Source organism: Fukomys damarensis, unplaced genomic scaffold, assembly GCF_012274545.1.
Source record: "Fukomys damarensis isolate Sample0158 unplaced genomic scaffold, DMR_v1.0_HiC HiC_scaffold_4, whole genome shotgun sequence".
NCBI classification, from domain to species: Eukaryota; Metazoa; Chordata; class Mammalia; order Rodentia; family Bathyergidae; genus Fukomys; species Fukomys damarensis.
This window is the reverse complement of record NW_022900916.1, coordinates 62,664,374-62,691,278: the sequence shown is the minus strand read 5'-3', so window position 1 is coordinate 62,691,278 and position 26,905 is coordinate 62,664,374. Positions and strand designations below refer to the sequence as shown.

At 36.5% G+C, this 26,905-nt stretch overlaps 1 protein-coding gene across 1 annotated transcript; it reads right to left on the bottom strand.

Moving 5' to 3' along the window:
* Nucleotides 1-618: 618 nt before the first annotated feature.
* Lrrd1 (leucine rich repeats and death domain containing 1) lies at nucleotides 619-26,440 on the bottom strand. The gene is made up of 7 exons (XM_019204408.1): nucleotides 26,302-26,440; nucleotides 23,938-24,040; nucleotides 13,310-13,508; nucleotides 9,027-9,225; nucleotides 3,185-3,346; nucleotides 1,451-1,568; nucleotides 619-800 (listed from the first exon to the last, which is right to left on the bottom strand). Exons 1-7 carry the CDS (start codon nucleotides 26,438-26,440, stop codon nucleotides 620-622), a joined length of 1,101 nt encoding a protein of 366 aa, XP_019059953.1. The 3' UTR covers nucleotide 619.
* Between the last annotated feature and the right edge of the window lie 465 nt (nucleotides 26,441-26,905).

The window sequence follows — 26,905 nt, the reverse complement described above, 5'->3', positions numbered from 1 at the left end:
TTTTTTTTTTTTTCTTTGTACCGGGGATTGAACTCGGGTCCTTGCATTTGCAAGGCAGGCCACCAAGCCACTGAGCTAAATCCCCAGCCAGCACTCTGTAATATTCATAACCACTTTACTAGGTTTTTTTTTTTTCCATTCAAAGTTATAGAAACCCAGGTGACACTAGCCAAAGTGAATGAAAGTGAAAAATTAGCTTCAGACATGGCTGAATTTGGAGCCCAGACAATATAATTTGAGTCTCTCTCTCTTTCTCTCTGTAGCTCTTAATGTTTTAAAGCCAGTATCTAAAAAGAAACTGCTTTGTTCTAAGTACAATAAAAATCAAAACTACTTATTACCTATAAGTCTTGGATTGGCAAAAGTAGTGTATAACAAATTAAATTGTAATTATTTTCAAATTCAGTGTCATCTTTTTAAGCCAATAGAATAAATATACAAATAGTATCTATAATATTATAATATTAGAGTGGTACTTGAAAATTGTCATTTCTTAGGAACACATAAAAAGAAACACCACCTGCAATTTTCTTGTCTGATAAAGCAAGATAGTTCAAAATTTCTATTTTAATTATATAAATGCATCACAATTTTTCAATTTTTATTATGGATCCACTGGTTAGAATTTAATCGTACATGTATAAAGATTTAAAGCTGTTATTTTGTCCATAATTTCATATGCTCCTATCATAGTTAGTGCCCGAACTAGTTGATTTCTTAAAGCAGCAGCAGTTAGTGATAAGTTTTCAGTTTTCCACTCAACAAATGTTTGGTAAGCTCTTTCATTTAATGAAACAGGGCTGAAAAAGTTAAAATAGCAATTATAAATTAAGGACATTATTTTAAACTACTTAAACATTGCATCTAAGTTTTCAAACCAATTCACCAGTGTCTGAAATTAATTGGTAAGGAGGGGCTATGGCAGAGGTTAGCAGAGTTCAGCATTTAGAAAGTGAATGTTAGCTTTTTCCTATCTCTGTTTCATGATAAAAAGACAATTCAACTTACATTCAATTCTTAAGATCTCAAAACCAATGCAGCATTGCTACTGTACTGCATGCTTTATGTCTTCATCTCATTGATCCTCGTGACACCTCTTCCATTTTACCAGTGAAGAAACTAAATCACAGGGAGTTTAAAGGACTTGCCCAAGGTCATAAAGCCGGCTGGGATAAAAGGCAGGTAGAGACCTTTGTCTTTATCACATTATGTCACAAATATCTAATGAACTCAAATGAGTCTTCTATGGTAAAGTACAATAAATAATATGAATGTTTCAAAACTATGCAATATTGGAATTACCTTTTTTTTTATACCAAGGATTGAACTCAGGACCTTGCTCTTGCGAGGCAGGCAGAGGCACCACTGAGCTAAATCCCCAGCACCATGCAATATTAATATAATCAGAATATGAGAATAAATTTTAGCAAATGCTGTCATTCATACATACCTCTTTGTAGGGACATCAGTTTCTGAGTTTCTCAGGTTTAGTTTTTGACACAAAAATTCAAAATTTGTTTCAGTGATATTGTTGGCAACTATCTTGAATATCTTCTGTAAGATTTTCTCTACATTTGAACATAAAAGAAAATTTAAGATATTTCTTTTGAAAAAATATTCTATTTTAAGTTGTCTGTGCTTATATCAAATATGTGCAAAGTTGAAAATGGCAATACAGATCTAAAATATGAACCAAAATTTAAACCATTACTTCCAAACTCTGGAAAGTCCTACTACTTAAAATAGCTGTTTAAAAGGATATTATAAGCAACTTTCCCTTTTTCTTTCCCTCTCCTTTCTTTTCTCTCTCTCTATCTCTCTCTCTCTCTCTCTCTCTCTCTCTCTCTCTCTCTCTCTCTCTCTCTCTCTCTCCCCCTTCCTTCCTCCTTCCTTTCTTTCCTTCCTCTTTCTTCTTTTCTCTCTCCTCTCTCTCTCCTCTCTCTCGCTCTCTTTTCCTTTCTTTTTCTTCTCAGGGTCTTGCTATATAGTTTAGGCTGAGCTTTAACTCACTATGTATCCCAGAATGGTCTGGAACTCTCAGCAATCCTCCTGCCTCAGCCTCCTGAGGCATGCACCACCACATACAGCCAAGCAACTTTAAAGTGACTTTCAAACTCTTTAATTCTCTTGGGACTTGAAGTGAATTTGATGTTTTCCTTCAATTCTGGCTCTTTTATTTGCTTATGCAATAATAAGTGGCAAAGTCAGAGTCCTAAGGAAAAGCCTAGGAGCCCAGATAAGCTTCCTTTCCAGAGGCTCAGAGAAAACAGTATCCAGATATAGTATCCAGATATGGAAGGACTTTCATGTAGTTTCCAAAGAAAATTACCTGCTCTGTGAGGTAATCAAAGACATTCCATGGAGAGATCCAGGACAGAAAGCATAAAGACTCTTCAAGATTTCAGAGAGATTGCCACAGTGTGCCAGAATCAAACTGACATCAGTGAGAAGAATCTGTGGACTTCTTTCAAGGTAAATATGTTTTTAAGAACAATCACATCTTGAAAAACAGATCAGAAGTAAAGAAATCCATATATAAATTCTCTGAGTCTACAATCATGAAAAGCCTAACCGAACGTAATTAAGGTCAATGGGTAGGTAGCGGCCCAACTCTCCAAATGATTTGTCTGTTATCAATGATTCAGTTCATATGGCCCTATATTAAATAATCGGATTATCAAAATAAACTACTAACATTCACCCTAAGTGATAAATATTTTAAAGTCTCTGCCAGATTGAAAAATCTCTAGTCAAAGCTGCTATGTTTTCATTCACAAATGATACCAGAAGATTGCTTGTAAGATAATTGTTATAGTTTATGTCTGCATGTCTTCCCAACGTCTCATGTGCTCAGAGACATGGGCTTTTGGTTTATAGGGGTGCTGCCATTGGCTTGATGTTGGAAGCTGGGGCCTTGTCCAAAAAGAAAGGTCACTGGAGACATGACCTGGAAGGGTATATCTCCCTGGCCAGCTCCTCCCTTCGCTTTCTGCTTCCTGGCTTTCCTGATATGAGCAGCTTTTTGTCTCCATGTTCCTCTGCCATGAGGTTTCTTCCTTGGAGCCTGCTGACTAAGGACTGAAATGTGAGCCAAAATAAACATCTCCTTTAAGTTATGGGTGTTGGATGTTGTGTCTTAGGAACAAGAAAGTGGCTATGACATAATCAATCGCTCATCACCTACCATCTCTTTCATCTGCCCTCTGTAGATAGCAGGCAATAGTATACAACTGTTTTCCTTCACAGATTTCTATTGGAGGTCTCAGCAAAGGGTTGTCATCAAAGTTTATCTCCTTCAGTGAAGTAAGATTATAGATGGCACTAGGCAGAACTGTGAGATTATTTCCTAACAGAAAAAAGTTATGATTGAATAATACTTTTCTGTAAAATGAAACTACAGAGACATGAGCTAGTATAGAGAATGTATTGTCTACTACCCTCCACCCCTCCCTTTGTACAAATAAGCCATTAAAAAATGAGAAACTAGGGCCAGGGATTTAGCTCAGCAGTTCGGTGGCCTGCCTTGCAAGCTCAAGGACCCTCAATCCCCGGTACCAAAAAAAAAAAAAAAAAAAATAAAGAGAAACTAGAGACATTTATAGCTAAGTGGATGCACATTGAGGCCATACTCTTTAGTGAAATAAATAGAGCACAGGTGTAAATATGGAATAGTTTCTCTGGCATGAGAAGCTGAAAGTGTAAATGAAGCTCAAAATGTATAATAGATAATGTGAAATGGGAAGAAAGGGGAAGGGGAAGTGGGAAGGGCAGAGGAAAGGAAAGAAGGGAAGGAACAAATACGAGATAAGAAAAAACTGGAAACAAAGTGTGCACTCCTTTTTATTAGTAAGACATATTGCATTAGACCAGGCACGGTAGTATATCCCTGAAATACCAGGACTTGAGTGGTTGAGTACAGAGGATCACAAGCTCAAGGCCAGCCTGGGCTACATAGTGTGACCCTGGCCCCCAAAGCAATAAACAAACAAACAAATCGTTCACTCAGTGAAGGGTTTGAGGACAGAGTTTCCAGCTGGATGATTATGAATAATGCCACCCTTGTCTGAGCTCATGTTTTGTAATTGAACAGTGATAGTTTATTATAGAGTTAACTTGTATTTCTCTAACTAATTATATTTAGCATATTTCTTATATGTACTTACATGTTTTCTACATTGTTTGTAATGATCCATTCAAAATTTATATGATTTTATTGAATTTACTTTTTCTTTCTTCCTTCCTTTCTTCTCCCTTTCTTTCCCTCTTCCTTTCCTTTTTCTTCCATACCTTTCCTTTCCTTTCCTTTCTTCTTTCTTTCTCTCTTTCTTTGTGGCAGAAATTAAATCCAGGACCTTTACACTGAATTACATCCCCAGCCCTTTAAAATAGTTTTTTTTATTTTGAAGCAGTGTCTTACTAAGTTATATATATTTTTGTCTATGTTTTTATCCATATGTTTCATAGATTTAGCTTTTACAGTTAGTTCTGTGGTTCATTTCGAGTTAATTTTTATATGATGTATTATGTGGATCAAAGTTTCCTTGTGGTCATTTGGGTTGTTTCATTTTCAACTTTGGATATCTGGTTTTTCCGCAGCAGTTGTGGAAAGTTATATTCCTTCACTATGTATTACTTTTGTACATTTGTTAAAAATCAGTTTATGTGTGGGTCTATTGTTAGATTCTATTCTATCCCATCAATCTTGATGTCTGTTGTCTTGCCAATATCATACTGTCTTCACTACTGTAGCTTAAATTGTTTCAGCTATTCTGTTTCTTTTGACTTTTTATATAAATTTTAGACTTAACTCCATCATTTTCATTTTTCTTTTGTTTTCTAAAATAAACATTGCTGGTATTTTTATTACAACTGAGTTTAATTTGGAGATAAATTTTTGAAGAACTTATATACTAATAATATCGAGTCTCCCATTTATAAACACTGCATAATCTCATTTATTTAGGTCTTTAGTAATATTATGTTTGGAGTTTTCAGTATACTAATCTTCCATATACTTTGTTAAATTTTTACCTATTTCATGCTTTTTGCTGCTGTTTTGAAGGGTGTTTCACATTTAGTTTTAATCACTAATTGTTATGGCTTGTGCTTAGCTCTCCCCCCAGAGCCTCAGGCTCTTTTAGGGGTGGCTGAATCCAGAGTGTGTGACTGATTCATGGTGGGGGAGGGTAGGCCAAGGGCACTAGGATTGAGTGTGTGAATACCATCTGTCCTAAGTGGGCTGAATTCAATAAAAGGGTCAGAAAGACACTGCTAAGACCTTTCCTTGTTTTTGCTACTGTGTGGGCACTATGAGCTGTTTCTCCTCTGAGATGCCCCTCTGCATGTGCTACTCTGCCTTGATGGACTGAAACCTCTACAAATTGTGGGCTAAATAAACCCTTTCCCCTTTAACTTTGAGTGCCGGGTATTTTGTCTCAGCAATGAGAGAAAAGCAACTAAGGTGCTACTAATGTGCAGAAGTGTGATTGATTTTTTGAACTTTATATATGGCAATTTTGCTAAATTCACTTATCAGTTCTAGTACTTTTTTGGTTGACCCTTTGGGATATTCTACCTTGACAACATGTTTCCATTGTCAAAGATCATTTTTTCTTCTTCCTTTCCAATCTGTATAATTCTAATTTCTTTTTCTTGCCTTCTTACACTATCTAGGACTGTTTTTTTAAAATTATACTTTTTTATATCGTGTCATATCATGTTCTAGCATATATATGTAGTCAGAAGTTCATATGGCTTTTCTGTAGCCCATTGATATAATAAACTATGAGTTAATTTTTAAGTGTCAACTCAGACTTGCATTCCCAGTATAAATCCTACTTCACGATATATTATAATTTTTATATTGATGGATTTGATTTGTTTTAATTTTCTTAAGGAATTATGCATCAATATTCTTGCAGGATATTGGTCTATATATGTCTGACAAGAAATATCTTGGTTTCATTATACTATCAGGATAATTCTGGCTTCAGCTTTATAAAAGATAATTTTTTAAAATTGCCATTGTTTCTTCTTTAAATACTTGATAGAATTTACTAGTGAAAATATCTGGACCTGCAGTTTTGTGTAAAACCTTTTAACTATAAATTCAATTACATGAATTAAGCACCATCTATTAGCCATCACCATTGATGCCAGCAGCTCCTTCTGTAGTCCCCTTATATGCTATATCAGGGTCAGTCAGTATAGTCAATAGAATAGAGCACATGTAATGTTATGTCACTTTCAAGACTAAGTCTTTAAAGATACTGTTGCTCCTGTCTGGGATGTATTCTGTGTCCCTCACTCTCCCATGTCTTTCATGTCACAACAAGTTCATTAGGCAGGGAACTAAAGCCTGCTGCCAATAGCCTTATGAGCAAATTTGGAAACAGATCCATTAGTCCCAATAAAGCCTGACTGTAGCCCCAGTTGACAGGTTGGCTGAAATCTCATAAAAGACTCTTTCGTAGAACAAGTTAGCTAAACTGCTCCTAGATTCCTGATCCTCATTAATTTAAGAAGCTAAATTTGTGGAAATTTGACACACAACCATAATTAACTAATATAATAGCTAATGGCCAAAAGTACTGAGCTGTGATATGAAGAGCTGCCAAATTCAGAGGAGGCGTTTGTAGTTTTAGTCCAGTGACAATGTAAGTGTGCTGGGCCAATGGCAGCAACAATAACAAAACTCAACATTCTTTGGAGAGAAACTTGCAAAGTCTGTGACTCAACATATAGATAAAACGTGGCACACCATTAAGAGAAAAGAGGACTTAGTTGTTGTCCTTAACATGTGAGTTTTTAAAGCCACTAATATAAATACTCTCAAGAATGTAAAGCAAGATATGCCATAATACATGAAAACATTAGGAGTGAAACATAAACTATAAAAAATAGAAACTCTAGAGGAGAAAAATATAGTATCTGACAAAAAATTAATTGCCTGGACTTAGAATAGAGATTATGGAAGAGTCTATGAACTTGAAAACAGATTAAATCAGGGAAAAGAAAAAAATGTGAGAGAATGAAAAGATGAAAATAAAGTGTTTGTAGATGGGGAGGGGAGGAGGGGGTGAAGGGAGGGCAGAGGTAAGGGGAAAAAATGAGAATCAAGACTTGCCATGTAGAGGTACAAGATCCCAACAATGAATGTAACTGTAATGTATCCCTAAAATGTACCAATAAACTCAATTAAAGCTGAAAAAAAAATAAATCAAGATTACATATACGAGGCCAGGGATTTAGCTCAGTGGTTCCACCACCTGCCTTGCAAGTACAAGGACCCCAAGTTTGATCTCTGGTACAAAAAAAAAATTACATATACACAACACACTAGAGAGATTATCACAGGGTAATTTTAAGGAAGTGTGAGTCCATATAAATAGGTAACTGGGGACAGAATGAGGCAGAAAAAATATTTTAAGAAATAATGGTTGAAAAAATCTTCAAATCTGGAAAAAACATTGACAATAAGCTCAGTGAAATCAAAAATATAAAAAAAAAGTCATAAGATGGATGTCATGAAAAAAACGGGTAGGATACATTAAAGAACCAGTTTTCACTGAAACATAAATTGGCAAAGACTTACAATTACTTTCAGAACTCTGGAATCTAATCCAAATCATACAGCAGCCAGGAAATTGCTTAATAATGAAAATGAGCAGGATTTTGGTGAGTGTGCCATGTCCTTTTCATTCACACAGTTGCATCCCAAGTTTCTCAGCATGGCAGCTGAGCTAATATGAGCTGCTGCAAGAGAGCTGATATAAACCTTGTTCTTAAAATCCTATGTTTGCACATTTTGACCTGTCCTGCGTTTCTCTGAGAGACTGGCACAGAGGCACAGGGGAGAGCAGCTTTCCTAATGGTGCTTATTGTAATCTTTAAAGCCATACACTGTCCTATAGTTCTTTTGTTCCTTTTTTCCTTTTTGTTCCTGTACTCCTTTGTGTGATTTTCCACTGATAAACACACACATCCAAATGGTTAGTACTAATAAATTCAGCAAGACTGCAAGATACAAGCTGGGCGTGGTGGCGCACTCCTGTAATCCCAGCACTTGGAAGGCTGAGGCAAGAGGATCCCTGTGAGTTTGAGGCTAGCCTGTGGTACATAGTGAGACCCTGTCTCAAAAAACCAAATTAATTAATTAAAACTACAAATTTAAAAAAAGACTGCAACATACCAAATCAATTTATAAAAATCACAATGAATAGTCCAAAAAGGAAATGAAGAAAACAATTTCATTTATTATATCACATCAAATAGAACAAAATGCAGTAGTTTGGTCTAACATACATTTCACCAGAGCTCCAGACAACTGAAGAAAGAGTGGTATGCAGAAAATGTTTTAGGAGATAATAGTTCAGAATTCTCTACAACACTTGAAAAACATCTATTTACAGACAACCAGAAGCCCAACAGAAGCCAGGAGGAGTAAATAGAAAAATCCACTCACAGTCATGCACAGAATAAACCCATATAAATCCAAAATAGGAAATATTTGCAAAAGATGTACCTGACAATGGACTATTATCCAAAAAGAACACTTGATCTGGGGATTTAGCTTAGTGCTGCCATACTACCTTACAAGCACAAGGTCCTGGGTTTAAGTCCCTGGTACCAGGAAAAACAACAACAACAACAAAAACTGGACAAAGAACACTTAAAACTTAACAATAAAAAACAACTGAAAATATCAAAATCAGAAAATGGACCAAAGATTTCAACAAACACCAAAGTAGTACAAACAAGCAGGTGAAAAGATGCTCTATATCTATATCTACAATTATGCAACTTAAAGTAACTATGGAAAATATGTTCACCTTCCCCAGCTGGATCATAAAAGCTTTATGGCAAGAATTAGACCTTGTACTTTGCTCTCATTTTCTGTATCTAGGACAGCCTTATTTCTCCAGTGGGCATGTAATGCAATATGTTGACTTAGCCATTATGTATCTTGTCAGCAGAATTTGCAACTCTGACATTTTATTGATTTATTGGTTATGCTTGATACTCACCGCTTAAGTTTAGTTGATGGAGCTCTTTCAAAGTTAAAAAAGATGGTGGAAGATCACTTATTTGATTGTTATGTGCATAAAAACTAACCAGACTTCTCAATTCCCCTATATTCCTTGGAATCTCTTTGATTGCATTGTTTGAGATATCAAGTTTTTTAAGTTGAGTTATCTTAGCCAGCTCTTCTGGAAGTTTTGTTAACTGTAACAAAGAATAAACAAATGCTTTATAAATCCATAAATATTTGTATGACTAAAATTTTCTCTAAAATCAAATGAAAGGAGAAAGTTTTGCTTGTTTTTGTTTTGTCTTAAGGACATATTTTCATCTGTAACAGATTCTTTGTAACTTCTTCTGATGGCTGAAATCCACAAGATACTGTGTGGAAACAAAATACTTCCCCAACCTATCCAATGCTACCAACTCAACCCTGTAGTTTGCTAACCCATCTTCTTCATTCTCCCAACGCTCAATGTTCATTGTCTCCTCTTCCAAAATTTCTTTCCTTCCTAAATTTGACCCTCTTTGCTTTTTTTTTTCCTCCCTGAAGTCTTTCCCAGTGTCTCTAGCTCACATTTGATATCTGTATACCCATTCTCATCATCCTTGACATTTACTCATTGCTTATGGAATTTTCCTTGAATTCTTAATACAATAGGCATGTTTTGTACGTACTGTATATTGTTTACAGGCACAGTGGACTTTGAGGAAGTGCTCAATATTTGAGTCACATAGTTGAGCAATGTGGCCTCAAAAATTTCTAGCACAAAGTGCTGCAAAATAATAGTAATTATGAAAACATAGTTAAAGTGAAGGAGAATATATGCACAGCAAAAATAAGGATATTTTGAGTGGCTTTTGTTCTATGAGTGAACAAAAGAATTTTGAACATGTAGGCCCCTCAAAAAAGACTAAACAATGAGGAACATATGGGATATTGTGCTCAGTGTTCTTCCACATATGAAAGTAGCATAAGAGATACTCTCTAACTTCAAGGAGATTAGTTTGGTCAAGGGAACAAAACACAAACTTATGAAACAATCAAGCATTAGATAATTCAAGGCCAAAATAAAGAGTACAAGTATTAACAGTTGTATAAAAATTTATAGACAGTACATCCCTGTTACGGCTTATATCTAGATGACCCACCAAAGCCTCCTGTGGCCATAGGTAGGGCTTTTTCAGAGTTAGCTGGACCTAAGGAGTGTGATGGTGAGATTAAGGCTGTGTGATTACTAATTTAGTTCACTGACTGGTTTGGCATAGTTCTGAGACAGAACTATGAATATAAAGGGACAGAAAGAAGCTGCTATTGCCACTTGTCCCTTGGTGCATGCTTGCTGCCTTCTGTCTGCCGTGATTTACCATGGGCTGTGAATCCTCTGTCATGCCTTTCTACCATGCCACCCTGCTTTGGAGCCTGCCAACTGTGGACTGAAATATTTATGAACTGTAAGCCAGGTAAACTTTTCTTTCCCCCTTTAACTTTGGGTGTTGGTATTTTGTCTCAGCAATGAGAAGAGTAATGAAGATAATCCCCACAAATGAGAGAATTAAAGAAAAACTTCATAGAGAAGATGTAACTTGAATGGCCTTAAGAATTAATAGGATTGGATAAAAGTTATAGGACATTGAAAGCAAGACAAATCATGCATTAAAATGGCTGTGAGAAGCTGATCAATAAGGAGAAATGAGAGGAAGCACACAGAGATGTGTTAGGATGAGGAGTGGACAGCACAGCTACTGCAAGATAGGACTGCTACGCCTGTGAAGTAGGAGTTACAGCAACACAGGTGGACAGGCATATCATTGGAGCTTCCTTCAAACAGATATCCTTTAACAATTTGCTCGGTATTAATTAGCAGATGTGTCTGAGAGCTGGTACTATGGGATTAGCACATAGCACATCGATCCTCAATAGTGTGGAAGGTAGGCTCCTGCTGAGCATCCTTGTTTAGCAAAAGCTCTGTGGTTAGCCTGACTCATTTTCCTTAGATGACTGGTTAGTGTTACATATATTAATTCTTCGGACAATTTACCTCCAACCCTAATGAGCTATTGTAATATTTTCAATCACACAAGATATTCTTCTTGAGAGGGGTTTTGTGTGTGTGTGTGTGTGCGTGTTTGATTGGTTTGCTTTAGTTTTTTGAGATAGAATCTTGCATTATAGTCAAGGCTGGCCTTGAAACTCATGGTCATCTTCCCTCAGCTTCCCAAGAGCTTGGATTATAGGCATGCACCTCCATGTGTGGCTTAGGAGTGGAGTCCTGGAGACTTTTAAAAAGATATTGTAATTCTGTGAACTAGTGCCATAGGCAACCACCTACTTTGAGTAGAAATAGATATGTATTCTGGGTCCTTAAACACAGGTGGTTCTGCTGGCTGCCTCGCAAGTGCAAGGCCCCGAGTTTGATCCCAGGTAGCCAAAAAAAGTATAGTCTTCTGAAATGAAGTCTAATATCTCTGACAAGCCCTGCTAAAAGGGGAAGACAGAGTCAGAAAGAATAGCCAGGGGACTTATAGCATAATTTAGGTGTGAGGTGAATGATGACCATACGCCAGGATGGAGGCAGTGACATTGGCAATTCCAGGGAAAACTGGGACCGTGGGTTTAGCACGTTGGTCTAGACAGCTCCTGTTATATAGCTTTGAGGCTTACGCACAAAGAGTTAATAGAAAAGCGAAAGTTAAGGACACAACCTTGGAGACACAGTGAGAATACAAGAAGAGAGAGTGAGATTATAAATTAGTCAAGGAATTAGTTCATGATTGTATCACAGAAATTTGTGTCTTTTATTACAAAAGCAACTTTCTAAACACATACATAGCATTATTCAGTCCATCTACTTATGCAAGTATTACCTAAAGTAACCTTGCTAGAAATGTATTATGTAGTTTATAGGTGCTATATTTAAAAGGTCAAATAATTTTGGCCATGTGCTATATCTCCACACCTTTGCATTATTATTATTAATTATTATTATTATTATTATTATCATCAGGATTTTGCTCCTTTGGTCATGGGACTAGGATTTGTAGGAACAAACCTGGGGAAATCTTGATGTAGATAGTAATCTTGCATTAAAGATAGCTAGATAATTGTTATGGTTTCTGATATCTTAGGATAAATCATTTATTTAAAAAATTTTGTTAGTAAAAATTTTTTCCCACATTGTAGGTTGTCTCTTAGCTCTGTTGATGGTTTTGTTTGCAGTGCAGAAGTTTTTTAATAAGATGAAATCCCAGGTGTTGATTCTTTCTGCTAGTTCCCATGAGACTGGATAAAGAAGATGTGGTTTTTCTATAAAATGGAATACTACTCAGCCATAAGGAATAAGAAATTAGATTCAGTCATAGGAAAATGGATACATATTGAGGATATACTCCTAAGTGAAATAAATAAGTCACACATGTGTAAATATCGAATAGTTTCTCTTGTGTGAATAGACTATAATAGTACATAAGATCCTAATGAGATAATTGACAATGTGAAATAGGAAGAAAAGGGCTAAAGGCGTAGGGAAAATGGGAAGGGTAGGGGAAAGGTAATAAGGGAAAAGAAAAAATATGAAAAAAATGGAAATAAAGTGTTTGTAAACAGGGAGGGGAGGAGGGAGTGAAGGGAGGGCAGGGACAAGGGGAAAAAGTGAGAACCGAGATCTGTCATGTAAAGGTAAAAGATCCCAGTGATGAATGTAACTGTACTGTATACCTAAAATGTACCAATAAACTCAATGAGGGGAAAAAAATAAATAAATAAAAATAAAAAATTTTGCAAAGTATTTTTGAGCCTGGGAGTATAGCTCAGTGATAGAGCACAAGTATAGCGTGCACAAGGCACTGGATTTAATCCTCAAGATCCCAACCCCCAAAAAATATATATACATGCCAATAATTTTTTACAATAGTACACTTATGAGATGAATTTAGAAACTTATTTTCTTAACTTTCTGATTTTCAACAGTGTGATTATATGAAATTTGTAATTTAAAACTACTTTTACAATAAATTGAAATAAAAATAAATCTACAAAATTATCAGCTTAATTTGCTTAGCTTTTGCATTTTAATGAAATAGATTTCTGTAAAACTTCTATGTTGAAAAGTATATCTGTAAGCCATGTTTTGGCAGTAGTTGGAAGGGGCCTATTCTTTAACAAGCAAAGCATTTCAATTAAGTTTAAAACACACATACATATCCATGCAGATACATATACTACACCCTGGATTCTGGTCTATTCTAGTCCCTCTTTTCCCCAAATCCCAAAATATCAGTCTCTTACCTTTGTCCCATTTGCCTGACTTATATCCAGTTCTTCCAGTGATTGAAGCTGGCACAGTTCAATAGGAAAATGTATAAATTGGTTGCTTGAGAAGTTTAATTTCTGGATTCCTTTTAAATTACATATCTCTGAAGGAATTGTCCATAGTTGGTTTTCAGAAAGATCCAGTACTTGCAGTTTTTCTAAAGTACACAGTTCTCTAGGGAAAGTTTCAAACTTATTACTGCATAAAATAAGTACATGGAGAGATACCATATTGGAAATAGATGGTGGAATTTTCCTTATTTGGTTTTTACCAAGATTCAAAAATTTAAGATTAGTGAGAGAACATAAGTGATCAGAAAATATGAGGAGTTTGTTTTCATTTAATTCTAAGTGAAGCAATTGTTTACTGAAAGATATATCCACAGGTATTTCTGAAATAGAATTTGCATTAAAACTCAAATAATAAAGTGAATCTAAAGCACACAGTCCCACTGGGAATTGCAGTATTTTATTATAATTCAATTCAACTTTAGTTAGTTTTCTGCAATTTTTTATTTCAATCGGTACATTTTTAATTATATTTCCTGAAAATTCCAGACTGCATATATTATTAAGATGTGCAATATCTTCAGTTATTCTCACTATATAGTTTCTGTTTACATGGAGTTTTCTTAAATGTTTAAGCTTATAGATGTTCTTAGGGAGTTCTGTTAATTTATTATCACTAAGACTAAGGCATTCCAACATTACACAGTAGGAAATTCTTTCTGGTATATTTTTCAATACATTTTTATCAAGTATAAGAATCCTAAGTTCTTTAAAATTCTCAATTTTATGTGAAATAACCTCCAGTTTATTGTCAGCTACTTGGAGTTGTTTTATTTTACTTAACTGAAAAATTTCCACAGCCAAAAAGGTAAGTTTATTGTGATCCAGTAAAAGGTTTTCTAAACTTTTAAGTTCCCTAATTTCTTTTGGCAAACTGCCTATCATATTCCCAGTAAGGTTTAGTGAAATTAATTTTGGAAGGAAGCAGAGAGCGCTAGGAAATATTGTTAACTTGTTATATTCCAGATCAAGAATCCTCAAGTTTTGCAAATAAGGCAGAGTGTCTGGTATGTGTCTTAATTTATTTTTACTCAAACTTAAAACTTCCAAGTTTCTAAGACTTTCTATGCCAGGAGAAGGAAAATTCTCAATATAATTGTCATTTAAAAAGAGTTGCCTTATATTCCCAAGATGCAATATTTCTTTAGGTATATGTGATATTTGGTTGTGACTAACATTTAATATCCTTAAATTATGAAGTAACAGAATTTCTTGTGGAAGTGATGATAACTCATTATCTTGCAAGGATATAATTTCAAGTCCTAGCAGATCATCTAAATCTGCCCCTTGAAAAGTTTTTATTTTATTATTGTCTAAGTATAGGTATTTTATATATTTAACTTTTAAGCTGTCCTTAGGGAATTCTTGTAAACCGTTAGCCTCAAGATTAACTGTAAAGTTATGTGACCCTAAGTCAACTTCCTGGTTTTCTTCAGAGACTTGTGCATTAACTTTTCTTACATTTTCATGAGACAGGATACTAACTAAAGCTTGAAAGCCTGTAGTTGTTTCAGTTACTGATAAAGAACTTTGTGGAGTTTCTGGTTCTGACAGTGGGCTGGTATCTCTGGTACTTGTTTCAGAAAACTGAACATTTTGTACTTGATCTTCATTTTCATTAGATTTGCTTCCAGTAGAAGACACTGACTTTAATGAATCCTTTTCAGTAAGAGTTTCATAAATCTCGTTAGAAGAATTCCCTTCCAGGTAATGGGAAGCTTCATTTAATGAATTTGATGTTTCTGTAATAAATTCAGACTCCTCCATTGACTGTGACCTAAATTATCTAGAGATATCTTCTAGGTCTGCTGAAGTGCCCTCCTTTTCTGATATGATATCATATTTGCTGATAAATCAGCTCAAGATTATGATCAGCTCAAGATTGTAACTCTAATTTTTCCATGTTTTAGCGCAGTGGCATCCCATCTGCTGGGCAAGCACAAGATTGAGTTCAATCCCTGATACCTAAATAAATAAATAGAAATAAAAATAAAAGAATACAGAGAATAACAATAGATAATACACCATGTATCCTGATCTTAAAAGAATGGCCAAAATGTTACTCAGAGTACAAGTCATAAACAAAAAAGACTCTCTTACAAAAAAAGAAACAGATAATATCACAAAACTTTCTTTTCAGTGAACTAAGAGAAACTAGCATAAATGAAACAAGTTAGCATAGATGTTGAAATATTTTTGAAATAATGGAATAGTGAATTTGAGGAATTATTTGAACTTCCTATCCCCCTGTCTTCTATTTTGCTCTTTATTTATACATGCATATGTTTTGAATTTCTCATATAAGACAAAGCATGCTATATTTAATCTTGTGTATCTGACTTATTTCACTTAACATTATTTCTCATATTGCATCCAAGCCAGGCATGGTGGTGCATGCCTATAATCCCAGCACTTGGGAGGCTGAGGCAGGAGGATCACTGTGAGTTTGAGGCCAGCCTGAGTTACCTAGTGAATTCAAGGACAGCCTGAACTACACTGTGAGAACCTTCCTCAAAAAAAATTTTTTTAAATCAAGTTGCATCTCTTTGCCTACAATGCCTCAAATTTATATTTATGTTAAAGTAGTACTCCATTATGTACAAGTATCACATTTTCTTTATCCATTCATCTGTTGATGAACATCTATATTGTTTCAAAGATCTAGCTATTATAAATTGTGCTGCTATAAATACGGGTATGCCTGTATCCCGGTAGTATGATGAATTTACCTCTTTTGGCAATATATGTAGAAGGGGAATAGCTGAGCCAAATGAAATTTCCATTTTTAGTTTTTTCAGGAATCTCTACCCTGTGATTAATCTCATCAGTTGTCTTCCCTAGTATACTGAAAATGAGATTGCCTCAGAGTCATTAGAGACTCAAAGCCTAAAGACCAGCTATACCTGGAAGAAATCTGTGAGAAACAATCATTCAATAAGGTTCTAAATACAAGCAATAAAGATATGCACAATAAGTAATACTGAAGCATCAGCCCAGGAGTTAAACCAAAAACAGCATCAACAATAAAAATAGAAGTGAGAAGACACCTAAACAAAGCACTAAGTCAGACTTCCAGCTCACCACAGGCAAATTCTTAGAGCAAGGAAGTGGAAAATTCTGATAATCAACCACCTGGGCACCCTGAACTGATAGCATGGTAAGGAACAAAACAAATGAATGAGGCTCTAGACAAGTGAAAACAGGGGCCAGAATAATAATAGAATCACTGAGAGAAAAATTGGGGAAACAATTCCTTTTGCAATAGCATCCCAAAAATGAAATATCTAGGAATTTGTCGAACAAAGGAATTAAAAGACCTCTACCTTGAAGAGAATAGTGCTCTAAAAAAAGAGATCGAAGAGGATATCAGAAAATGGAAAGACATCTCTTGCTCCTGGGTAGGAAGAACCAATATGGTAAAAATGGCCTTACTTCCAAAACTACCATATAGATTCAATACAATCTGGATTGATATTCCACAGTATATTTCATAGAAATAGAGAAAACAAATCCAAAAATTCATTTGGAACCAGAAGAGATCTAGAATAGCAAAATCAATTTTAGGCAATAGAGACATGACAGAGGGTATCACAATCCCCAACATGAAACTATATTACAAATCACTGTGATAATAACAACATGGTACTGGCAAAGAAACAGACCCAAGGATCAGTGGAGTAGATTGGAAGATACAGAAACAACTCCAGACACACTCAGCCACCTCATTGTTGACAAAGGAGCCAAACACCCTCACTGGAGGAAAGATAACCTCTTTAATAAATGGTGTTGGAAAAACTGGATTGAAACCTGCCATAGATGAAAACTAGACTCATATCTTCCACTACACAGTAACTAAAAGCAAAGTGGATCAAATATGTAATTATTAAAATAGAAACACTAAACTTTCTGGAAGGTAGGTTAGGTAGAACTCTTGATATCATCAGCATAGGAAAAGACTTTATTAACAAATCATCAGTAGCACAGTAACACCGAGAGTCAACAACTGGAATCTTATTAAAAAGCTTTTGCAGTGCAAGACAAACCACCAACAGAGCTAAGAGAAAACCCAAAATGTGGGAAATAATTTTACTAGCTGTTCCTCAAAGGACTACTATCTTGAATATATAAAGAACTTAAAACAATCCTGCCAAATTTAAAGACCCAATCCAACAATGGGCATCTGAAATGAACAGTCATTTCTCAAAGAAGTAAAAGCAGCAATTAAACATATTAAAAAATGTTCAACATCACTGATCATTTGAAAGATGCAAATGAAAACAGCACTGAGATTCCATATGAGTCCAGAAAGAATGGCTGCTATCACGAAATCAACCAATAGTAAATGCTAGTGGGATTGTGGGAGAAAGGAACCCTTCTCCATTGATGGTGGGAATGCAGACTGGTGCAACTACTGTGGAAATCAATATGGAGATACCTCAAAACACTCGGATTAGAGGTCCCATTTGACCCAGCTATTGCCCTGCTAGGTATCTTCCCCCCAAATTTAAGAGAATCATACCACAGCAATATATGCACACCCATGTTTATAGTGACACAGTTTGTAATAGTTAAAACTTGGAAACAGCCCAAGTGCTCATCAACTGGAGACTGGATAAAGAAAATGTGGTTTTTTAAATATATATATATATATTACTACTCAGCCATAAAGAATGAGAAACTAGAGTCATTTATAGGTAAGTGGATGCTCATTGAGGCCATACTCAGGTAAAATAAACAGGACACACGTGTAAATACTGAATAGTTTTTCTTGTGTGAGAAACTGAAAGTGTAAATAAGAATCAAAATGTATAATAGATCATGTGAAACAGGAAGAAAAGGTCTACAGGGGAGGAGGAAGTGGGAGGAATAGGGGAAAGGAAAGAAGAAAAGCAAAAAATATGAGAAAAGGAAAAATGGAAACAAAATCTTTGTAAATAGGAAGGGTTGGAATGGTTGAAGGGAGGGCAGGGGAATGGGGAAAAAATAAGAACCAAGATATATTGTGTAAAAGTACAAATTCCCAATGATGAATGTCATTATATTGTATATCTAAAATGTACCAATAAATTTAATGGGAATAAAAGAATATGAGGGCTGGGGATTGAGTTCAGTGGCACCACACCTGCCTTGCAAGCGCAAGGTACTGAGTTCGATCCCTGGTATCAGAAAAAAAAAAAAAAAAGGAGAGTCAAGAATATATAAAGAACTCAAAAAAGTAGACCCCCAAATAAAAGACCCAATCAAAAAATGGACAAGTGAAATAAGTAGACATTTCTCAGAGGAAGTATTTCATAAATACATGAAAAATGTTCAACATCGCTGGCTAAAAAAAAAAAAAAAAAAAAGGAGAGTCAAGAATATATAAAGAACTCAAAAAAGTAGACCCCCAAATAAAAGACCCAATCAAAAAATGGACAAGTGAAATAAGTAGACATTTCTCAGAGGAAGTATTTCATAAATACATGAAAAATGTTCAACATCGCTGGCCTTTAGAGAAATGCAAATTAAAACTACATTGAAACACCATCTCACCCCTGAAAAAATAGCTATTACCAAACAAATCTAATAACAAAACACTTAGTAAACTAGGAATAGGTGAGAATTTCCTCATTCTGCTGAAAATGTGCATAAAATCTACACTAAAGATCATATGCTGTGGTAAAACATACTTTCTCTGATACTGGAACCATAAGGGGCTGCCGTAATCATTACGTCTATTCAACACTGCTGAGATCTTAACTAGTGACATAAGGGGAGACAAAAAGGCATTTGGATTACTGTTATTAAATAAAACTGTTATTAGTCACAAATAAGTAAAAAATCATCTACAGATAAATCAATAAGAACATTAAATGATGCTGCTAAATACAGAGCAAATATTCAAATGTCAATTTTCTTTTTTTAGCTAGCAAAAATACATTATAAAAATGGAAGCTTAAAAAGAAACAAGGAAATACTTATTACAATTTAATACTAATTTGTAATAATTACAAATAAATACTAATTTTCAATAATTACAAATAAGTACTAATTTGTAAGGAACGAGCCTTACAAAAACATGCAAGACATCTATTGTACCATACTTTATAATGGAACTGCAAACTATAATTTGTAAAATTGGAAAAGACCTAAATAAATGAAATTATATACCATTTTCTCATATTGGAAGGCTCAATATTTGAAGATTCTTTGAAAATTGATCTAGAAATTCAGTATGATCCCAATTAAAAGCCTAAATTGTTTTTGTAGAACTTGATAAGCAAATGCTACAAAATATTTGGTGATAAAAAGGGGAGCAAGTATAGTCATAATACTTTTCAAAAAGGAAAACCAGGTGGGAAGCCTTGCTTACTGAAACTACACTAAGGTGATAGGATAATGGTACAGGAATAGACAAAATAGTTGGGTGTTCTGGTACCTGCCTATGACCCCAGCACTCAGGAGGCTATGCCAGGAAGATTGAGTTCAAGGTCAGCTGGACAATATAGTGAGACCCTGTCTTAGGAATATTGGGGGGGAAAGTTCTTCAATAATGATGCTAAAACAACTGGACAATTAGCAAACTGGAAACTATTTATCAAAGATATATCTGAAATGTGTGTGTGTGTGTGTGTGACAGAGGGGCAGGGAGGGGAGAGAAATTAAAGCTCCGAAATGGCCAAAGCTCATGGTTTATGGCCTTCCTGTTTTAATCTTGGTACTTTTTAGCATCCAAGGTTGTGCCATTGGTTTTTTGATGACACTGTGAACTTGATAGGTCTCTGTACTGAATGGTAGTTGTGTCCCTATGTATTTGGTTCTTTCTAAGCAAAAAAAAATCTCCCCCATTTGTGTTTTAAATAGCATAATTTACCATTCTAACCATTTTAAGAGTTTGTTGTGGCATTAGGTACATTTGCATTTCTGTGCAACAAAAGAGATGTTTTTAAAGATGCAGGATTCATTAACTAGTGCACCATTATAGGAACACTAGCATGTGGATGTTATGACTTCTCACATGTGTACCTCCTGAGGTCTGGGCTTATCACATGGTGCACAGAATTAGTCCCTGCTGCTCAAACTGGCAAGCTGGGAGCTCGTTAAAAAGTGATGTGAGTTTTTGGCAGTGATTTTCAGCAGGTACCCAAAGACAGGTGCATGTAACTTTACTGCACAGCATCCTATACTATTACTTTTATTACTTCTTTACTAGTTATGCTATGATGTTGTGAAAAGAAAATACCGAGGTTAATACTGTTTATTACTTATGGCTTTGATAATCTGCATGTTCCCATTTTGGAACACTAGGAAAAACACCACTTCTGGCACTAATTAAACTCCAATTTGGGGGCCAGGGATTTAGCTCAGCAGTTCTGTTGCCTGCCTTGCAAGTGCACAGACCCCAGTTCGATCTCCTGTAACAAAAAAAAAAAAAAAAAAAAAAAAAAAAAAGAAAAAAGAAAGAAAAAGAAAAAGAAAACTCCAATTTATATGCTGAAAATAAGAGTGCACATCTTGATTTGGTTGGCTCTGAATTCAAATGTTTTCTAGGAGTTATTTTTCTCAATTACTAGAAGGCTTATATTTTGGAAACAAAGAACAGATTCTTATAATGCACTGGTTAGTGCTGCCATGAGATGGGACTGCTTTGAAAGTATATTTCCTAATTTGCATGTTGCTCACAATGCAAATTTGGATCCAATGGTCAAGTTTTCCAAGTTGGAACCTCCCATAAGCAAACTAATGAGAGATGTATAAAATTGGTTCTGAATTTCAGCTTTGATTAATCCGTGATTCCTTATTTTAGTCATCACAGGTGTAAATATATTCAGGGAAAGCCCTTTTGGTTTGGCTATAAATTTTAGTGTGGTGGCCCAGCTCTGCGCTGCATATGGTGGCTTCAGCCAGGTCGGGCTAAAAACCCAAATACCAAACATGAGGAATACAGCTTTGGTGCATCACTTGTCCTTCAGTTTGTTGTGGCACTCACAGAGGCACACCCTGGATAATACCATTTGGTATTTGATAACTCTTTCACTAGTACTGAACTTTTTTTTTTTTGTTTTTGAGACAGGGTCTCACTATGTAGTTGAGACTGACCTGGAACTCACCTATGTGGTCCAGGCTGGTCTTGAACTCACAGTGATCCTCCTGCCTCAGCCTCCCGAGTGCTGGGATTACAGGCGTGAGACACTATGCCTGGCCTTCGTTCACATGTAAGTCAAGAAATGTAAATTTTTTTCTTTTTTGTACCCGGGATCAAACACAGGTCCTTGTGCTTGTGAGGCATGTGGCGGTACCACTGAGCTAAATTCCCGGCCCAGTACTGAAATTTTTGATGAGCTCAATTCAATGGGACACATGCAACAAGTACAGGGAGAAAGGGTTGCATTGACAAAGCTCCAATGGAATCAGGTAGCTCTAAAGAAGAAAGGCACATTCGAATATCCAGCTGATGGCAAAGGCTGTATTGACCGCAGATGAAATGATAACAGTGCTGTCATCGTGGCCTCAGCTAGTGTTGGTATTGATCCCAGGTCTTGCCTATTATTCCCCAAACTGAAAGAGATCCAAGTTCAACAGCCAAACAGGACCACAAAGTGGATAACCAGTTTGTGGAAGGCATGGAGAGACCTGGTGAAAACATTGATAAATATTGGACATCCCTTCATGGAATGAAATAGTATTCAAGGCCTCTTTTGTTTTGTTTCTAATTGGTCTTTAAAAAGCTGCATAAAATATATGGAAAGAAGCCAGTAGATTGTCTGGAGTTTTGTTGACAACATAGTTTGCTATTATTCGGATACCTGTCATCATCCTCCAGAACCTGGCTGGAAAGGAAGACTTGCTCAGAAGAGCAGAGACAGCAAATTCAGCTGTACGCTGAATGTCATAAGAACTCCACTTTTCAATGTAAAAAATGTGATGCTGCCTTACATGTGAAGTATTCAGTTGAGTATCACACTGAGGGGTTACTGCCTCTTAAGAGGTGCATTATTATGTACAGTGCAATAGTAGCATGGCCTAGTGTTCCATATGTGGAATGCTATACAACTCAAAAATGGAAAATACTAAAATTTTTTCTCTTCAAATTCTTTTTCCTTGAAAATTTCTGGGTAACCATGTAGCAGTAATTTGGCCTAGTGTTCCAGCTGTGGTATGCCACAAAACTAAAAAATGGAAAATGATAAAGAAATTCTCTAAATTCTTGTTCCCTGATTTTTATAGTTCATATACAATAAATGAATTTCATGCAAAAATTCAAAAAGTTGCAACCTTTGGCAAAATGAGACTATACAAGGACTGCGCTCTCCTCAGTGTGAAGATATTTATAGACTGACCTTGAATGTTACACACAGTTTAGTATTTGAGTCAGAGACTAAGTGAGAAATTAGAGCTTCTCTTCCATTGGTCCCAGTTAGGCCACATACTGGACACCTACCCAGGTGGTCAAGTTCTGAGACTGAGAACTGTTGTTTAGATGTTACGTGACTAGATCCTGAGGTAGCACTTGCCTTTCCAAATCACAGGGGATATATGGAGGAGACAGACCAACCCAAAGGAAGACCAGATGCTGGAAGAGCCAGTAGGATGTCCTCTGAACCACTTCTTAGAGATAACTATGCCAACAGTTACCCACATATAGTATTTTTTTTTTTTACAAAACTGAGACTTTATATAGCATCATTGCTCACTAAGGTGACTACTAGTCACCAATGGCTATTTCAATTACATTTACCATTAAATATAGTTCTAACCTCAGTTCCTCAGTCATGCTAAGCAGTGTGGAGAACCAACATTTCCATCATCACATAATATAGTTGTTGACATACAGTGTTTTAAAAATGAATATTTAAAAAACTTATCTTTCATGGCTGCGAAATATGGCACTGATGCCAGGGATGTAGCTCAGTGGTGCTGCACCTGCCTGGCAAGTTAAAGGGTCCTGAGTTCCATTCCATCCCTAGTACAAAAAAAAAAAAAAAAAAAAGCCACTGAGGCCGTTGAAGGAGGTGCCATCAGTCAGACTTTCTTTTTGGGGGCTGTGGTGGAGCGGGACAGTGTCACTAAGCCGTGAAGTTGCCCAGGATGGGCTCCATCTTGTGATCCTCCTGCTTCAGGCTTTCAGTGTGCTGGGAATATTGGCAAACTTCACCATACAAACATTTTAAAGGCTATATGCTTGGCTAAATAACATCCTAAAAACGTTTCCTTCTCACAAGCATCATGAGCCACATTTAAAACAAGTATTACCAATTTGATAGGCAAAAATAAACCCAAGCTCTGTCTTAACAGTTGTTAGTAAAGTTAAACAATGTAATGTGTTCGACGACTGAAAGATGTGGACACTGAAAGAGCCCCAGGACGTTTTCATACCAAGCAGCGGCATTATTACCTTGTTTCCTAGGGTGTGGGATGAAGGCCAGTGAACAGAGGCTGAAGTGAGGAGGGACAGAAAGCAAAACCACTCTGCAGGTGTTGAGGGGACCCGGGGAAGGGGACCCTGGGCTGGCTTGGCCTAGAGGGCTGCTGAAGTGCTGTAGTCACAGCCTTACCTGGGACCCCTCTCGACGACCACCGTGATCCTCGAGCCCCCCGGGTGTGGACAGGGCCGACAATCCTGAGACTCAGGTAATAAGAGGCGGCAACTGGCCTGTCCTTATTCCCGCCTGGGCCGGGAGAACAGAGGTGGCCCTGCGCTGGGCCGCACCCCTCGCGTTTGTGAGCTGGCGCTCTGTCACACGGGGTACCGCGGGAGATGGAGCCACATCGACTGCCCCCAGGGACGCGCGCTGGTGTCCCCAGCTTGTTGGGCGCGGTCTGCCCTGAGATTTGATGGCCAGTGGGCGGGACGCAGAGCCACCCGCCTGGCCCCTGCTCCTCCGGGGTTCATACTCTGTGACTCAGGTCTCAGTTTCGTGGGATAGTGGTGCTTTTATGGGGCTTTTTATTTTTCTCCCTGATTTCGGAGTTTGGTAAAGGGAAGAACAGCATCACAGTGGAAGGGAGTTAACTTAGTGGAGGACACAGCCAAAGGTCCTAGCGGAGTCTGACATTGCTTTGCCTTGGTTACCTCAAGCCTTCAGGAGGTCGCCAGGATTCTGTCTCTGAAAGATCCCCGAGACCACGACGCTTTAGCAGTCACCAGGAAGGGTACTTGGGGGGAGTAAGTACAGGGACCAGAGAGGTGATTCCTGGGGCAGTTGTGACCTCCCGTGTCCCCATCATCTGTACATAGCAGGACAAGGCAAAGTTACAAAAAGACCCTAATTATTATAGTGCCAGCCCAATGCAATCAAAATACCGGCATTCATCAGAAAAACAAGTGTGTTTGTATTTTTTAAATGACAAACGTAATTGAAGAACTAGATTCAGAACTTTTACAGAAGGGATAGAAAACAAAAAGTTTATTAATACTGACATCAAAATATGACAATATTGAATACACCGATGAGTCTTACTGTGAAATGAAATATTCTAAAGTGTCACTTGAATTTGTGTATTTTTAATGAAAACTAAAAGCGTGAACATACATCACTGTCAACATTTCAAGGTGAGGTACAAAAGTGCTACTTAACAGGACCTCCCAAGCCTCATCCTAGGCTCACCTGCCTTACTGTTCATGAGACTGGAGTCAGCCTGGTGGCTGCCACCTTGGTGGAGACAAATACATCTCCTTGTTATAGATAGAATGGCTGCCCTATGTCTTCCAGTCCCTCTTTCCTACAACTGTGCTCAGGGTTTCAATGTATGGGCCCCAGTGCAGTTTCTATTACCATCAAACTTGTTTTTAAATGTAAATAATGAATGCAATTAGCTCTCTAGGATTCATGAAAGACAAGGGATATGTCCTTTCTGTAACTCTACATAGGTAGCATGGATGGGTAGCATTTTAGTATTTAGCTATTCTGTACATTGGATTTGCAAGTTGTCTTTTGAATTGTCATCTGAATAGAACTTGGTAACTATCTGGAGAGTTACAGATATAGGTATATAATTTGGCAGTGTCTCAGAAGCCTATGGGATTTTTTGTTTGTTTCTAAATGCTGTTACCTTCATTACTTAGGTGAGGGGAGAGTTTTAAAAATAATCTTAATGTTTATTTGGCAATTTATATTAATTTTGGTCTTTGGAATACAGACAGTTTTCTCTTATCCTTTACTTTCCCTTTTTATTTAAATAATTTAAATACTAAATTTCTGACCTGTATTTAAACTCCTTACTGGATAGCAGGTTGAGATTATCTTTACCTTGGTATTGTCCTATATTTTAATTATTAGTTGACGGGAAGCTTAAAAATTATTTTGTTGGGGTTGGCGTGTAACTCAAGAGTATAGTACTTACGTAGTATGCATGAGGTCCTGAGTTCAACCCCATAGCACCACACACACACACACAATCATACAAACTTCTGTAATACTGTTTATTTAATCTGTCTTGGAAATTTTAAATTTCAGTGTATTTGCTTATACAATAAAATAAATGTGAAATGATATATTTTACTATTCATCTTAATTACCAATTATCACTAAAAGGGGAGAAATGTTATTTTTACTGGAAAATTCTTTTAAATTATTTTATAACAAAACATGTGGTAGATAAACATACATAAACTTAACAATACAAAATAACATGTGTGGTAGTCAGTTTTTATCTTTGTGAACAAATCTCTGAGAAAAACAATTTAGAGCAGGAAGGTTTATTTTGGCTAGTGGCTTCAGACGTTTCAGTCCACACTCATCTGGCTCCATCGCTTTAGGCCTGTGGTGAGGCAGAAACATCACATGTGATGGAGCAGATCAGCCTGTCTTATGACAGACAGGAGGCAAAGAGGGCAATAGGCCAAGAGGAAAGGGCTCAGACCAAATATACCCTTGAAAGGCAGGGCCCAGAGAACTGCTTATTCTAGCTGAGCTCACCTCCCAGCAGCACATTAGCTGTGCACTCATTAATGGTCAGCTCCCTCATGATCCAGTCATCCCTCTGGGTTCCACCTCTGAACAGTGCTGCATTGGAGATCAAGCCCTCGAATACACAAGTCTTTGTGCTAAACTTCATATTTACACTGTGACACCATGCAAGCCGAAGTTCAGATACAATCCGATTTTCAACTACATACAGTCGCTCATGTTAGCGAATTGGCTGAAATAAGTTAGAGACCTTGACTTCTTCATCTTAGTGGTTATGTGTACAAAACTAAACTAAGGATTATTTGGAAGCAAACAATCAAAGGAAAAATGGCAAACACTTAACTTAGGTGGAAATATTTATTTTTCTATCTGCAGATGACTCATCATTTTAGGTTCTTTCTCTTATTGTTCCACTGGTATTTATTCAGTATATATGAACAAAAATATTAGCATCTATAAAATACAGCCGGAAATATATGCTATTAAAATGTCATGTAGCATATTCAAAAGGTCAACAAATGATTTGATGCTTACTAGTTTGGGATTATACTTGCCTTATTAAGTCATATTATTGAGTTCATGGCTGTCTTATTCATTTTTAAAAACTGGTGAA

What these genes read in the sequence shown, in the direction of transcription:
- Lrrd1 (XM_019204408.1), bottom strand. Translation starts at nt 26,440, where the DNA reads ATGAAGTTTAGCACAAAGACTTGTGTATTCGAGGGCTTGATCTCCAAT. An exon ending in GTCGTCGAGAGGGGTCCCAG is followed by an intron (nt 13,509 to 23,937) that starts GTAAGGCTGTGA and finishes AACTTTCCCTAG; the next exon opens with AGAACTGTGTACTTTAGAAA. An exon ending in GTCAGGCAAATGGGACAAAG is followed by an intron (nt 9,226 to 13,309) that starts GTAAGAGACTGA and finishes TCTTTGTTACAG; the next exon opens with TTAACAAAACTTCCAGAAGA.